The sequence below is a fragment of the Perissodus microlepis genome, chromosome 16 (assembly GCF_051167445.1).
Source record: "Perissodus microlepis isolate ML-2025 ecotype Zambia chromosome 16, ASM5116744v1, whole genome shotgun sequence".
Classification (NCBI taxonomy): domain Eukaryota; kingdom Metazoa; phylum Chordata; class Actinopteri; order Cichliformes; family Cichlidae; genus Perissodus; species Perissodus microlepis.
This window is the reverse complement of record NC_140476.1, coordinates 22,538,909-22,556,192: the sequence shown is the minus strand read 5'-3', so window position 1 is coordinate 22,556,192 and position 17,284 is coordinate 22,538,909. Positions and strand designations below refer to the sequence as shown.

Below are 17,284 nucleotides of genomic sequence, written 5' to 3'. Positions count from 1 at the left end.
AAACAAGGCTAAATAAGACAGTGCAATGTATATAAAGTGTTAATTTTATAACCACAGTGAAACAGTTAATAATCCGATGTCTGAATTGACACGTATCATTTTTCTATATTTAATTTTAGGATGCCATATGATCAGCAACCCTGGCTTCACAATGACACTGATCTTAAACAGAATCCCAACATGGATTTTCTGGCTCCATCTGCCACAATCCCCCCACCTTCCTGCTCCCACTTCCTCTCAGTTAAATGTGGGTGAACGCCACAGACATAATCCCATGTACATTTGCAGATCAAACTTGTAGTGATAAGTTAAGGTTATGAAACGTCTGGGTGAGAACGGCGGCTCTGAGGCAGCCAGCAGGAACTCGACACTTTAGGGCTTAGCACTGTCGCCAACAACAAATCCTTCAAGGTGGCTGAGCGGGCGGGCGTGCTGCACGGGCTAAAAAAAAAAAAAAAAAAAAAAAAAAAAGGGGGGGGGGGGGGGGGATTTGGCCCAGGAGAGAGGAGGAAAGGCAAGGAGGGGAGACGAGGCGAGAAACCCTCTCTTCATCCTGCTCCACTCACCCTGGTTAACCCTAGACAAACCCGCAGCGCTCGCACAATCAACACGCCATCGTTAAAGGCTCGAACAATTACTTATGAGCCCACATAATTCATAAACTGCCATTTGTAACAAATAGACACCTTTCAGGAAAGTGTGCATATGACAAAACATGTTCAAAAACCCATTCTGTGTGTTTGTGTGTGTGTGTGTGTGTGTATTTGCGAACTGCCAGTGACTGCTGATGGGGGTTCAGTGTGTGAAGCAGAGATTGTGACAGCACATTTTCTGTTGAACAAACAGCCCGAGGACTCCCCAGGCCACTCTGGAGTTGTGTATGAATGTGTACTTGTATGTCTGCAGGCTTGTGCATGTGTGCATGTGTTTGTGCATATGCCACTGCAACAGTTACTCTGATTCATTTCAACATAAAAAAAAAAGGTAGAAAGCAAATATTATGTGATAATTTTTCAGTGGAACATTGTGCCTGTATGTTTACCTTCTATCAGAAGTGAGGGAGGACAAGTGTGTGTGTGTGTGTGTGTGTACGTGTGTGTGTGTACCCTTCTCTGCCACCTGTTTTACTTCTGGGCAGAAGACGGGGGCATGTTTCCACACAGAAAACCACCAGGTTTATAATACGGAAAGAGGGTGTCTATTTGCGTCAGTGTGAGGGTGTGTGTGGTTGTTTAGGACAAGGGGAGAATGACAGAGCGAAGAAGCAGACAAGGGTGACTCAGGTGCCCTCAGTTACAACCCATTGGTTCTCCTAAAATACATCAATCATGCCCTCCAGCCAATCCCGGCCTGCCATGTGGTGCTGGCATCTCATTGGAGGATTGCTATTTAGCAAAGTGCTCTCAAGCGAATGATGGGCAGGGTCCCAGAGATGGAAGTGAAATGTGGTCCCTAAGAGCAGAGAATTTGTGGAACAGTGCTGTTTCTGAGCAGCAAACATTTTCACAGGGATCACTGAGCCTTAACAGGAACCTGATTTATAGCGCATTAAAAAAAAAGTGCTAACAAAGTAAAGAGTGAACTGATAAAGAACTCAACGGATGATATTCCTCCCCAACATATATTTGCATAGGAGTTTGGCTTAATTTCTGCTAACCAGTAAACAGCAGCGAGTGTTTACGTTTGAACAGTGTGTTCCGTGCTCAGCACTAATGGGTGCTGTATGCGGCTTAGTTAGTGCCAAGGTCAATTACTGCACAGGTAGAAGCTTTTGGCTGCACCGCATTATTGCTTAAGCACACTCGGGCCAGTAATAGCTACTAACTAAGATTATACAGAGTGCCCATGGCTTGAAAGCCACTAATCCACTGCTTTAAACAGTTCTGCTCCATATCAAATCAAAAGCATTTATTTCTTCAAATGACCGTTTCTGTTAATTTGTTTTTAAAACGTTTGCTTCATGTAAACCACACTTCAGATTTCTTTTGATTCTCTGTTCGCTTGGAATCACGCCGAGTCCAACAACTAAACAAAAACAGTATATTACACGTCTAATAATGGCATTAATGTGAGGAACCCCTGTACTAAACATAATATACATTCTGAGTAAAATTGCAGCATAATTAAAACAAACAAACAAGAAAAATGTAAAATAAAAATAAAAGGCACTTGGCTATAGTGCAATATAGAGTAATTCTGAGATAAACACAATCAAAAGCATGCACACAAACATGCTGCACCAGAGAATAGAGGTGGCAAATGAGGTCACCTGTAAGGGTTTCTGTATGAGACAACTAAAACCAAAAAATCAAAAGCAACAAAAGAAGCTCAACTCCAGACTGATTTGTTGATTTTAAGTGCAAGGTAACGTGTGTGTCGAGTAGATGTTCAGAAGAGTGTACAAAGGGATTTACGCTTTTGGTGCCAGTGCTTATTTTTTCTCCATCTTTTCCCAGTGTGATTGGCGACTAATGTCTGATGCTGTTCTGCTAAAATGATCTGAAACTGGGGAAAAAAATAAAAAATAAAAAATCCTAGCCATTACAAATCCATGAAATTCAGTCATGTGTTGCCTTAGTTTATGTGGATCTACACCACACGGGGGGAAAAGCTACATATATTTTGGATTTTAAAATCTAAAAAAATGGTACAAAAATATCAAAGAATTATTTGCAGGATTGCAAGACCAGTGCCTGCAAAAACACACTGTGGGAACAGGTTGTCCTGCCTTCTGTGGTCTGTTGCAGGCAGTCTGCAGGGCTACACACACATACACACACAGACACACGCACACACAAAAAGCATGACCTGGCTATGGACACACTATCACACACTAATAACTCCTTTTAATTATACATACTCAAGTGCACACACACCCATTCATACAGGCACAAAAGAAATGGGAGATCTTCATTGCAGTGTGCAATACAAGTATATAAATAACAAATGAAAAGCCAAAGGATGCTCTGTCACCTCCCACAGTGTTTCATGTAACATTTTAAAGCATTTATCAGCTGGTTCATTCCCCATTCTCATTTGGAGAAAAAAACAAAACAAAAAAACCCCACATGTAACAGAGGGCAGAGGGAGTGAAAGCTGAACTGCCTGTATGCCGCTTGCAACAGGAAGTAAGGGATGCCCGTTGCCATGCTATATTCAGGAAGATAAATTAAGAGCAACAGATGAGAACAATGTGAAGCAAATGCAGAAATCAGAGGTAAATCACAGTGACAGACGTGATGTCTCAAGTCAGGACTTGAAGGAACAAGGGCAGATTTCAGATAAAGAAACAAGAAACTTTACCTGTGAAGCCCATGAGAGCGCCTTCTCTGGCCTGCTGCCTCAGCCCCTCCACATCTTTGTAGTCGATGTAGACCAGGTCAATAGCCTGTAGCCCAAAGGCTTTGGCAGTCACAACCACCCTCTGCCTTGCATAAAGGAGCTCTCTGGCATCCTTGGTCCGTGTGGCACCTTATGAAAAAAGTCCAAGGACACATGCACAGTTTGCCAGACAAGATCTCAAAGAGACGCTGTTGATCTGTAAGTAGGTGTAGGTTAGATGAAACGGTGATGGGCGATGAGCAGCAGGTATTACATAAAGTACACTGACACATCCTTTCATGTAATAAAAAAAAATCAAGGTTTATTTTGTCATTTCCGATTCTTGCTGCCAAACAGTCGATTGGGATTATTAACCACTGGTCTCTGTGCTTCATTACCCATTAACTCTGTCCTTTAAAACAAACCTACTCATTGGGTTTAATGACAAGAAACAAAAACCAAAGAATAATCATTTAGACACAATGTCCTTTTTTACTCATGTGACCTGATTCAGTGAATTAGATCTTTGAGTTCCAGCACATTTACATTTATACATTTATCACTTAGGTATCCCACGTCTGTAAATCATCCCTTATTTCGACTGGAAAAAAATGTCTTCCCTTTTCCTGCAGTTCTGCAATTGTGTGTTCAAAATTGAGAAAATGTGACATGCACTATATTTAAAGACTAGCAACTAAGCTTGTGCATTTTACACAAATTGATCTTCTCTGCCATGAATCCAGGAGGAGAATAAGAGAATTTGGGGTCAGCAGTGTCAGAATGTGAAATAGCTACCTATGCTTGCACAGAAGTCATCAGAGCCGAACACCACGCCATCATGGTGCAGACCAACCTTAGGACCAAGCGAGCGAATTTCCTCACACACCACCTGGAAAGAACAAACACCAGCCCGATTGAGATGGGTTAAAGTAAAACAGACGAAAACAGGCTAAATTGTAACAAATGCTCCTAATTTCACACTCGTCATCACAAAACTATCCTAATTACTCTTTCTGAAATCTTTAACATAAAGGTAATATAATAACACACATCATTTATCTCTCCCAATTACACTCCAAGCTTTCTTTCCTCAAGGACTCATATTATTATACCAGCCCACTAAAGGTGCCACCTGCAGGTATGTAAACAGACACCTGGCTCGCGGCTCTTAAGGAAAAGTTGCATATCAAGCCTCCCTGCTATTTTACACAAGGTTTAATTTGTTAAGACTGAAGCAGTAAAGTTTTTAAAACCTGTAAAGTAACCTTAAATGTTTCCTGTTTTTTTTTTTATTTAAATGATTAAATGTTTACATTTTTGCATATAACAGAACAGTAGTTTGTGTTAAGAAAACACGAATCACTAACACATTGTGGAGCTGCTTTATTTTACTAAAGGAAAACAAAAAGTTTTTCAAATTATATTTCATTGCTCTTCAAAAAAGATTTGAAAAAAAAATCAAACAACAACAACAAAAGCAAAGACTAATGGCTCCAATTATTACGGGGGAAAGTAAAACTTTAAAAAAGAAAGAAACCCTTTTGAATGCGTTTGTCTGTGGCGAAGGCTGTGAAACAATATGAACATGTTTCCTGCTTTTGTTGGCCTCCAAATTAATTTCACCACTAGCTGTGCCACAGCGAGTTTTTTTTCATGCTTGTAACCCTGGGTTCAGTCTGGGTAAAAAAAAAAAAAAAAAATTACAGGGTGTTCTCAAGACAGCACACAGAGCCACCCCCTGCCATCAAAACACATATACTTCCAACCACAGTCCCAGAATTAGGCTGAAGAACGAAAAGACAAATCAGAAGAAGCAATGACAGCTGGTTTCTCCCCAAATGCCCCAAACCGTGCCCTCTTTTCTCGTGTAGCTGAAGGTCGTGCTGTAATACTACTACAAAAAAAAAAAAAATCACTTTGATGCTATCTGAAATATCATTAAGAACTTTTGCAGTGTGACGATATTAAAATGGTTCTAATTAAAAAATGTCAGCGTGTCTGAAGAGGACAGACAGAGAGAGGGTCACGCGACGGAGAGGTAGAAAAAAAAAAGCCTCAAAAGGCTCGTTTTGAGGGGGACAGTCTGAAAGCTTTGAATCCCTTTTATTTTAGACATGTGGAGTTCTCTGCTCACTGATGCAGTCTTTAATCTAAAGTGAACAATGGACAAACAGAAAAATGTCTTACGCATGCAGTTTTTTTTTCCTTTTTCTTTTTTTGTGTGTGGAGGGGGGAGATGTTATTTGTAATTTACCTTAAAATTTAGCAGGCCCACAGCGGTTTCCACAAAGGTGATGAGGCGAATGGGTTCTGTCAGTGCCCATCCTTTCAAGTGGTGCTGAAACCTGTCAACAAACTAAGCACACGGGGACCATTTCATGCTCGTGCACTCATTAACAAAACCCACTGTTTTTGTGAAGCGAATGCAATAAACTCATTTGCTCTCGCTACCCTGTACAAGATAATACACAGGATATTTGTGCTTATTTGGAGCATTCGATACATGTCTTAACACTTACCATAGGAATATTGAATTTCCATATGTATAATCATCTTAAACCCAGTTACAATTTCTTGGATAATTTGTGCAGCTACTCTGCTGCAACCCTCAGTGGACTTATCAGCGCACTATTAGTTAAGCGAATGAGAAAACTCAACAGAAAGAGAAATCTGAGGCACAGAGCGATTGTGTGGTTGTGTGTGTGATTTTAAAAACTGGAAGGAAAAAAAATATTCAGCAGTAACAATCGTAAATGATTTGACACATCTTTCAAAAGTCACTGTGGGATAAGACAGAGAAGGTGGAGAGAAAAAAAAAATCTTAATGTGCAAAAACTCACTTTTGATACAAATCTTGACACCTTTATTACTTGCACTGTTCCCATTTCGGTCCTTATTCAGAGGCACATCTATGAGGGTTCAAATAGCGCAGAGAGCAAGCACAGGAGAGCGGCAACAAAAGCAAGTGAAATGAAATATTTTACATTATCACCAGGGTTCCCCCCTTCGTCTGAAGTCTTCTGCTCTACCTTCTTTCAGAGGCTCTGCACAACTACAGAATGTGCTCCCCCGAGACTGTGTGCACACATGTAAATGTGCACACGCACGCCCCAGCACATGCACACACACACACAGCAAAACCAAAGAAGAAACAAAATACGGAAAAGGGGAGAAGAAACAAGATTTAGGATGTCTTTGAGTGTGTTTTACTGTGACATTATTCTGTTTTGCGTCCCTCCTCCGTGGCAGGGAACAGCGAGACTGGAGCAACAATCAGAGTGTGATGTGACATTTTGGTGAGGCCTTTATCCTGTACGACTCCTGCTAATATGCAAGCTCACCTAAGTAGGGCTTTAAAACCAAGTTTAATTCTTTGAAGACCAAAGCATTCCAATTTTTTCCAACAGACCAGTTCACAGCTAGCCCTGGACTGCCAGTGGGGTAGCCCAAATTCCTAAATCTATCATCTGGAAACACACAAAAGCCCCCTCCGTCAGATATTTCCTTTCAAAGCCAGACAAAAAAAAAAAAAAGACAAAAAAGAAGAGAGTGCAAAAGCTCAGAGTAGAAATGTCTACCTCCATGTCCCCCCCACCCTCCCCCCCATGCCGTTTTCTTCCTCTTTGACACACTGGGGGAAAAAAAAAAAGAAAGGACGGTTATAAATAACCTCAGGTACGGCGCTACTATTTTTCTAAACGAAGAGCAAAATAACCCCCACGCTCACACTCACCACTCTTGTTCTCAAAACTGAAAGAGTGGGCCTCCATTGAAGGATTTCAAAAAATAGGGGCAATTTTAATCATCTCTCCATTCAATCTCAGTTGGATAAATCATATCTGAGAGATTTGCATAAATACAAACCATCAAAGTCTTTTCATCTTCAAAGAGGTTTTCAAGACCCAATAGGCTTTGTACTGTAATCATCTGAGGTCACAACCCTGTGGGAGCAAGGTTGCTATGGCAACATAAAAACTAACGCTGGGGGCTTAGCATAATATCCCCCCCCCCTCCTTCACAAACACAGGAAGGGGTGCGGGGGTCTGAGAGGGAGTGTGAAAAGAGGGTGTAGATAAACCTATTTCTGTGACAGAGGAAACTAGATAGATATGGCCTGTTGTGGGGAAACCTATCTGATATTACACACGGAGATTACCACCAAAACGCTGCGCCATGCAAACCCTAACAAGGCTGAGTGGACTGTTTGGTTTCCACCAAAGGGAAACAAATGACAGCTCCACGCAGTACCGCCGGCTGAAAAGCCTCCGAGGCTTTCTGATTACATGTTTATGTCCTTCTGCTGTATTCTCCTCTTCAGCTATTATACACTTTAAGGGTCTGATTTACACTGCATACAAGAGGTACTACAGTCCTTGTTCACTGGTACTCGGATGGGTGCAGCAACCATTAGCTATCAATGGCTCTTAAAACTAGGACCTGTTTAAAATGTTATTCCCCCCCAAAAAGGGAAAAAAGAAGTAACGTTAAAAGAAGAAATAACACCTCTTCTCTTCATTCAAAGCCACGCTGCAAACAAGGTCTCTGATAATTTCGCCACCCAATCATGAAAAGAGAAGGAGGGGGAGATAGAGCTAGAGAAAGGAGGCTATAGTGGGACAAGTTTCAATTAATTTTCTTCAAAAGGGGGCCAGATTAAATGTTTCCGGCCAGCTGAAGTGTTCATTTCACAGAGGGGAAGCGGAGAAAGGGATGAGGGGAGGGGACAGGAGGAGGAGCAGAGGAGGAGGAGCGGGACAGGGTGCGATTCTTTTGGTCCCAGTGCACACCAAATAGTGTGGTGGGCAAAGAATGCACACGGCTCCGAAATCTTTGTGAGAATTGTATTCAAACAAAGGAGGGAGTTACGCCTGTTACAGCCCAATAAGGCCTGTCAGTCACACAAGGGCCGGAGGAGAGGAGAAAGACAGAGGAAAAGATTTCCACACAAAGAGAAACAAGCAAGTCCATCTTTTAGCGACAAATCAGTCTGGAGGTTCCTGAGCTAATATCAATAAAAAGGGAGGAAAATAAACAAGTGAGGGGATTTACTGCACTGCCTTACAAGAGTGGAGAAAATCAGACACTTGTTTACAACACAAGGAACACGAATGCGCACACAGACGCACAAGAAAAGTACAAAGCGGCGAGAGAGTGAAAAAGTTGGGAGGGATGGGATAAAGATAAGACTCAGGCCCTCATCGAGTGCCACCAAGTTCACTTTGTCTAAGGGTACATATGCACCAACTGATGCAAAAATCATACTGGCAAATAAATCAAATGCTTAAAACAAGCAAGCTACCTACAGGCTTTTTCTCTCAAGGGGTACAGTAACAATATAAAGGGCGAACTTAATTCAAGTTTTTGCATTAATATTAAAAAAAAAAACACCACATAACATAAACAGACAGTTATCCACAACTTAAAGCTTTCTAAATTGGCTGAGTCACAGCATAACAACACAAGTGGATTTTTTTAAAGTAAAAAAAAAAAAAAAAAGACTTTCTTAAGTGAAGAAAAGCAGCCAAGGGAGAAAGGAGCTAGGGGAGAGAATTAGTGAACACCTGTCAGCAATTATACTTGCAAGAAAGAAAGGGCAGCAGGAAATAGACATGTTATAATTAAAGCCACTAGTTAAAAACTTCCTGCTCCTTCCCTCAGACCAAGTATGAGCATAAATGTGTGCGTGCGTGCATGTATGTAATAACACAGAGGCAAAAAGAAAAAAAAAGAAGCAGACTAGACATACACCTTTACTACAGATTACCTCTCCTCTAAACATATCACAACGTGTCGCGCTTGTTTAATCAACTGTAACTGTTCTGAATACATGCGGCTTGATATAGTAGAGACCAGAAAATGTTACTTTAAAAGCTATATCCCCCACTTTGCATTGCTTGCTTGGGGTACTCAATGCAAAGTGACAGCAAGAAAAGCATTTAGACGTAGTTCGAGCACCGTGCCTTTTTTATGAAAATGAAGGTCAGCAAATGATGTCGATGCAAACAGTAAGTAGACTGGGAATAAATCTTGTTTACCCTGGCATGTGACTGGAGCTGATCATACAGGTCTGCATTAATGATGTCAATGTCTGCTGACTTTTTGGGGCTTGACTTCTCTACATCTGTTTTCCTGGTCTTTGCCATCTTGGTTTGTTTTCCTGGTATTGGCTCTACCTCTAATTTATAGAAAGCAGAGGTAGGGCCAATACCAGGAAAACATCTGACACTATTGCTTCATATTAGATTTATCAATTCAGTTTAGCGACCTTTTTCAGAGAATCAATGTTTTTAATATCTGGCTTCAGTTTTTGATAGCCTAACCACGACTGCACTGCCTTTTTTTGCAAGTTTGCACACGTGTAAACATTTGCAACATGCTATATTTAAAGGTGCATAAGAATAAGAGAAAGTAATGAATCTGAGGCATTCTGGTTTGGCTATGGGGTATTACATTTGATTAAATCAGTTCTTAGACACAACAGGACACTGTTCACAGCAGTCCTCCGTGAGTTCACCAGAGGCAGAAGGCACCATTGCGCTGTTACAGAAAGTTATCAGGCTTCTGAAGTTAAACCGAAGAAATGTCATCTGTTTCTTGAGCAGCAGCCAAGAAAAACACTCCGTCTGTCCCTGACAGGGATCGATTCCCTTTTACTTGGAAACGGGAAAGCTTGTTATGACTGCTTTGAAGATTCCCGAGGTTTCTTCTTACTTCATGAGTTTGTGCAAGAGCACCAGTGCTTTTTAAAAAGACTGTCAGAGTTCAAAGAAAGAAATGCAATGGGAACTTTAAGTGCAGCTGTTTTTTTGCTGTTGTTTTTTTTATTTATTTTTATTTATTTACTTTTTCATACATTTTTTTATAGGCTCATATGACTTTGAGCCTATTTTGATTTTGAAAAACAACAGTTATTTATACATGACGATGATGATTTTTCACTCACCCATTGCACTTCCTGTGTGTCCTCCACTTTGGGCAACATGATGGCACGAGGGAGAACCTTGGCCTTCAAAATTACCTCCAGGTCCGCCTCAGCCAAGCCACTAGACACCGAGTTCACTCTCACACACTTTTCTGTACGGCCCAGGTCCAATTCCGCTAACATCCTCGGAATAGTTTCTCTGGCTTCTGTCTGTGAAAGAAACCATGATTTCAATATGCAGCATACAGTTGTTTTAAAATAAAAAATTAAAGTGTGTGACGTTGTTAGATTAAAAACTCTGCATGTTGAAAGCACGCACAATTAGATTTCATCATTGCTATAGTAGTTATCTACTAAAACAAAATGCTTAAAAAGGACAAAAAACTCTCTGGTGCTGAAAACTACCTACTTTGATTCAACATATACCAAAATGCAAGTTCTTAAAATTTGCAAAATCATTGGAAAAGTTCAGTTTTCATCAAGGAAACGTCACTACAAAAGTGAATTTGGACACTGAGATGAGCATGAAAATAAACCTCGCATTATGAACACAAACTGTGTGATCAAAATGAGCGGCCGACAAAGCACACAAATACGAAATGAATGACCTCAAAATGAAACATTAAACGTGCATGAAAATACAAAACCAAAATAACATAACATACATCTGCACTCTTTTTTCCTCTGTAGTGCATCTATATCCAGTTTGTCAGAACAGAAGCTGCACACTCAGCTTTGTTCTCTCAACGTAGGCATTGTAGGATCTGAGCAGGAAGAGAGATGATGAAAAATCAAAGAGAAGCCTACACTCCCTACTTCTATCGGTAACACAGTAGCACGCACTGCAATATTCAAACCAGATGCTGGCTACAGGAACGGAGAGAAAGATGGATGGAATGGGGAGAGAAGCCAGACTAGGGAGAGCAGAGAGGCTCAGTGGGAGAAATGTGGTCTGAGTTAAGCAGCATGAGGAAACGGTGGCTTAGGAGTTGTCAGCTCAGATCAGAAGCTGGAGCCTTTGAGTGCTTGTGTATAAATGTGTGTGTGTGCGCGTGTGTGTGTTTGGGAATTCTCATATTGGGATTTTTCTCCTGATTCAAAGACTACCACTAACAAAATGTTAAGAAATGTACACTCAACCTGATGCCAATTGCTGGGTGAACCACAAAAATGTTCCGATAGCTCGTGAAATAAATTTCAAGTAATTCAAATATTGCACCGTAAAAATGCTGGCACATGTGGCACGATGCCATGTGATGTAACTCCCTGGATCACGCAGAGCATATAGTAGTGCATCTAAACAGGGTGATAATCAGCAGACTGACAACTAAAATAAGTGTGTGCATAAAAGAGAACATATAGACAGACATAACATATTGAGCCCATATATCACAAACGCTTGTAAAAACTCAAGCGGACAAGAGTCAACCTTGGTTCAGTTGTATGAGTTTAGGGGGTACTCTCAAGGGTCACAAGGACTAAACCAGTCCTAGCTCTGATCTCCTGGAATGCAGAACTGTATGTGATATTGTAAACACCCTCCCAGCATCAATAAAATGCGGTATCAGAGTACATATCAAAGATTTCCTTGGATTTAATAGGGTTCATGAACAGGCTGAGCTGCTGTGTGTCATCTTTGTCTCCTTTTTGCCTCACTGAAAGAGACAAGAGGGATTGTCACACCATATGATGAGGGCACTGTGATCTTTGACTCTTACTCAAATTTTGCTCTCTCCTCCTTTTTCAATGCCGCTCTCATAAGCCAACACAGACCCGCAACTCGATTGCAGTAACTTGAAACGGATGGAGGCGATTTACGCAACCATAACTCACTATTCATAAACCTGCTACTTGGTGGATAAAATTCTGTCTGTCCCTGCGTAGTTCATGGTGACTAGAGAAAATTGATCTGTGAGAACTGCTGGCTGTTTTATGTGCCAGGAGTCACATTGATCCCTGACCAAATTAAATAAATAGATACCCAGAAACGATCAAAAAGCGTGCTTATAACGCTCCCAATATCTTTCTCAAGGCTCAACCTGATATACTGGCGACCCGCGTGTATAAAATTCTTCTTATGTAAGCAGAAATCACTCATGAAAAGGACAGATGCCTCATCTTTTCTTCTCTTTTCCAAGGCCACGGCAGCAGAAGTGGTCAAGGAGACGGGCTGGGTCTCATATAAAAAACTCTTACAATCAATTTTCATCTTAAGAATCCTTTAAGAATCCTTAAAGATGGAAAACATAGAACACTATAACAGTGAGTTATTTTGTACCAAGAAAATTTTAATTTTGAAAAAGTGATTATTCTGCTGTTTACGTAGAGACACTCAGGCCTGTGGTTCTTCTGCAAGTCATTGTCAGAGTCGTGGGAGGGCTGGAGGTGGCCAGCCTGATGCAGGCTAGCACAAAGAAATAGACAACCACTTGCACTGACATTCACAACTATGGCCAATTTACCCACTAAGTGCATTTCTTTGGACCGTGGAAGGAAGCCAGAGTACACGGAAGGAGAGAACCACTCGAACACTGGGAGAACATGCGAACTCCACACTGAAGGCCACTGTGCTGCCTTTTACGAACATAACAATAAGATATGTTAGTGAAAGGTGACAGGAATTGTTTGTCACACCGAAGGCTTTCTTGTCCTTGAGTTATGGAAGGACAGTGAAAAGTTAGTTTGCAGATTTGACAGACTTTATTTGCACATAATTGCCTTGCCTTTCAAAATAGCATCTCTCTGTTTTTGTTATCCACTAAACATTATAAAATGGGAAGTTACAAGGCAGGTGCGGTCAGTTTAAGTTGTTTTGTGATCTGAAACAGAAAATGACATTCTCAGAGCCTGTCTAAGCACCTTTATTTAGTGCTCAGCATCTTTCATGAATCGACTGTAAGCACGCGATCTAGACATCTGAACACATGATCTTAAGACTAAGTTCAAACATAAAACATTTTTATAAATGAGGCCCCAGGTCACTATTCACTATCCTTACTTTTATCTTCTTTTCCGCCTAAAGTGAGAGAGAGATTATTCTGCCAGACACCTTGACCCCTATGGGCTCCGCTACTCTGAGCTTGAATAAAGCTCTTTGAAAAGAAGATATTTTACATTAATGGACAGCCATCCAACAAGTTGCTTCAAAGCTCCCTCCCCAATCACCTGGTGTCCTATGGAGAGCTCGCCCCAACGTCAGTGCCATCCCCTCTTTGATTCCCTCCATCATCTTCATCATTAGAGGCTGACACACAGGCAGGCAAGCTTGCAAGCAGTCACCCAGGCAGGCAGGGCCGTCGAACGCATAGATGCACATGAGAAGCTTTTCAAGTGCAGAGAGGCTGACCTTCCAGGAGAGCGAGGGCAGCTTCTTAACACACAGCCTGAGCTCTGACACTCAGAATCCTACAGAGTGCTGTATATATGTGACACAGCATGGCTACCGCCTTGTAGACACCAAATCAGACTACAGCATCCAAACTGGTATATGTGCAGTCCACAGCAGGACCAACTTCCTCTTCAGCATCAGATCATGGACTTCCAGCCCTTCTGCCACGTTGCTTGAAACAGGGAACGTCAAACACCCCCTCTGGATAGTCTATACATGTATACGTGTACACACAGTCTGTCCCTTCATTCAGCTTGAATTGTTTTTTCAGTAGAGGCACGATTATGGTGGATATACAGAGGATATGTGACTTTTTTTTTAAAGGGCATAATTTGGGCTAGACTTATTTTTTTCTCATACAATACTGTTATAGTATTGTTATAGTAAATAGCAAAAACATTAAGATGTCATAAATTAGCATTATTTCCAACATTAAAAACTCAATGTCATTCTAAAAAAAAATTACTCACATCTGTGCACCTGCATTCACAAGAACAGCTTATATGTTCATCCCACTTTTATCATTTTCATTGTGCCTTCAAACAGTAGAGTGCTGTATCTTTAGCCTGAAAGTGGATATAGGGTTTCATGTCTAAGGAGTGCAAGATCATGAGTCACAATGCATGTAGTTGTTTTTCCTTTTTTTAATACCTTTTAAGATCGGGTGTTTTGCACCCTGCTGTGTAACTCGTGATGCCATTTACAATGAGCTGTAGACTCTCGCAGGTGAAGGCTGCCAGCCTCAAGTGTAACTGTCCGCACTTGTTCATCTGTCTTTGTTAGTGTGTGCCAGATTGTGTGCGTGTGTGTGTGTTTTTGTAGGCTTCAAGTTATCGTGGATGTGTTTTGACAAGTGACATGCTGCACTCTATAAAGTGGGAGTGAGATGACTGACTAATTCAGGCTACGCAGATAACTGAGACGTAGCAGAAGGAGATTCAGGCCTTCACTCTGTCAGTCGGAGGCGCTCTGTGTTATCTGTTACACTGTCAGTGCAGACAACAAGACATAACTAGCAGGAAAGAGGAGGAGAAATTTGTAAATCATGAAACCTGCCTGTCATTGATGGTCGAAGCTGACAGCATGAGGCAAAAAACAGCTAGCTATTACACACTTTAATTAGCCATGAAAGGAGCTCATTAAAAATCTTTGGTTACAGTTCATTACAAGCTGAAATCCATGATACCATATCAATCCATGAAAAAAAAAAATAAATACAGTTTACATTTTTATTTTACATTCTGTAATATAAGAAAAATTCAGATTCCACCAGTCTTCTCCAAACTAGTGCCAAACTAGTGATCTTTTGGATACTGCAGGTTTTTTATCATTTCATATTTGTAGTTTTAAAAATCTTTATTTATTCCAGGATAGCTTTTGGGCCTCTTAAAACCAAAGCAGAGTTCTCTGGTCTAATTGTTTAGAATTTGATTTGATACCTCAAAACACGTTTTTCTGAGTTTATGGCCAATACAATATATATATATGACTCCGTATTAGGGTTGTATTAGGGCCCCTATTACATGACTCTGTAACAGGGACCTATTGAGGACCACTCAATAAGTCAGAGTTGTTTTGGGGGTTGAGGGTGGCTATACAATATATTTACTTTTGTCTTGGATTGATGCAACATTGTGACTATTCTCTGATCAATACCATAGGCCAAGCCAATGAGTTTAGTAAGTTTACACAAGACAAGCAGTAGGACAGAAACTTCTGAAAAGCGTGGGCAGCTCCTCAATAAGTCACAAATGTAGTTCCATTTCATACATCCCAGACGCATTTCGTCTGTATTTCCTGGAATGCTGTCATGTTGAGTTGGGAGACTGCCAAATTCATGGTGATCACAACAACTTCAGTGCTTGTTGCAACTACAGAAGAACCCAGCTCATTCAAAGACCTTCCTCCTAAACCAGCATCTTTTCCTGACAAAAACTCTCAGCAATGCTGGCAGTTCTTTGTGAGCTTTGGATCAATGTCTGTTGATTATAAGAAGTAACTCCACTATGTTGGCAGATACTAAGAACATCAAACAGTGCCATTTGACGAATATCCAAATAACAACATGTATAAACAAATAAAACCAAAACAAACCCACTATAGTTTGATTACTGCTCTATAATATCAGAATTGTGTGTATGTGTGTGTTTAGTTCTATTGGTATGTGTCCTTTCTATCTAAACAACATTGACTGGAGGTTAGTCCTGTGCAGAGTGTGGACCAAAGAATCATCTGTGGTACAGGAACAGAAATCTCATAGGTCACTAGGGATGGGTACCGGTATCCGGTGCCATTATTGCACAGGTCCCGACATAAACGGTAGTAACCAGACCGAATTTTAATTTGAGATGTCATACACTTTGGATTCTAGCCAATCATTTTACCTTTCCAAGGATAGTAGGTGGGCCTGGGTACGTACGTTCTTTTAGAGCAGAGCTACAGGTTAAAAATGCCCAAGGCGAAGCGGTCAAAAGTCTTGCTGTACTTCACAGCAAAAGATGCAAACTCAGCAGCCTGCAACAAGTGCTTTAAGGTGATACTGTGCAAAGGAGATAAACACCTCGAATCTGATGAAGCACCTGGCCACGCATAGCGATTTTTTAAAAGCCGAGAAATGCACCGTATTTGATAGCTTGCTGCAAGACCTCACACCGACCACATCTACTGCAGGTGTGGTGCCTGTTATCGGACCTGGAGTTAGCAACATCCCCCAAGAACCCGAAGAGGAGAGTCCTGGCCCCTAGCCCTGCCAGTGTAGCAGAAATGATGACGGATGATGATGGCAGCAGCAGCCGTTCTTCTCTGGGTGAGTAGCTTAATGTTGTTTGTGTGTAATTTACGTTAAGTAGGCTAACCACGTTATTAAATTAATGCACGTAAGGTGAACTAGCAAACACCGTCATAGTTACAAGCGGCTGTCTTCTTGTTTGATAGAGTGATACCATATATGCCCTATAGCTGCAGAAAAGGTATAACACTTATCTTTTTACAAAAAAAACCCCAGCTAAACATGAGAGGTTTTTGGACAAAGTTTGGGTTTTATCCGATACCGGTGCCAACCGGTACTTTTGAAACAGTGCCAGTGCTTAAACGGTGCTCGAACCGGTGCTTAAAGAATGGAAAACACAAACTTTGTCCAAAAACCTTTCATGTTTAGCTGTTTTTTTGTAAAAAGATGACAATGTTAGCATTTTCTGCAGCTATAGGGGATATATGGTATCACTCTTGGCTGGAGGCAGTGCTTAAACCAGTGGTTCCCAAACTTTTTTTGCTAGGCCCCCCTTTGTTTTACCAGAAAAATGTTCGCGGCCCCCCCGCGCGCACACGCATGAACAAACATATCCTCCAACCACACAAACCCATATTTTGCTCCATTGCGGTTTATTTCACACAAGCAAATACAAGTAATCTGCAATAAATTACAGGTAGTAAGAAAATAAAATTCTGCTTCCCAAACTCTTTTACGCTACGTCCGCACCTACATGGGTATTTTTGAAAACGCAGCTGTTTTGTCCACACATAAACGGTGTTTCGAATCACCGAAAACTGAGATTTTTTAAAACTCCTTTTTTGCGTTTGCGTGTGGACGAGGAATACAGAGTTCGTCACGCAACTTCAAAGGTATGTGCCTTTTTTCACGTCACGCTGTGCGC

The 17,284-nt window shown here is 41.1% G+C and overlaps 1 protein-coding gene across 1 annotated transcript in view; it reads right to left on the bottom strand.

Moving 5' to 3' along the window:
- clybl (citrate lyase beta like) overlaps positions 1-17,284 on the bottom strand; it is a 71,939-nt gene that overhangs the window by 7,147 nt on the left and 47,508 nt on the right. Inside the window, exons 3-6 of the mRNA XM_084908346.1 lie at positions 10,265-10,453; positions 5,576-5,677; positions 4,117-4,210; positions 3,304-3,471 (exon numbers count right to left, since the gene is read on the bottom strand). Of these exons, the coding sequence (XP_084764472.1) occupies positions 3,304-3,471; positions 4,117-4,210; positions 5,576-5,677; positions 10,265-10,453 (553 nt within the window). The remainder of the gene's footprint in view (positions 1-3,303; positions 3,472-4,116; positions 4,211-5,575; positions 5,678-10,264; positions 10,454-17,284) is intronic.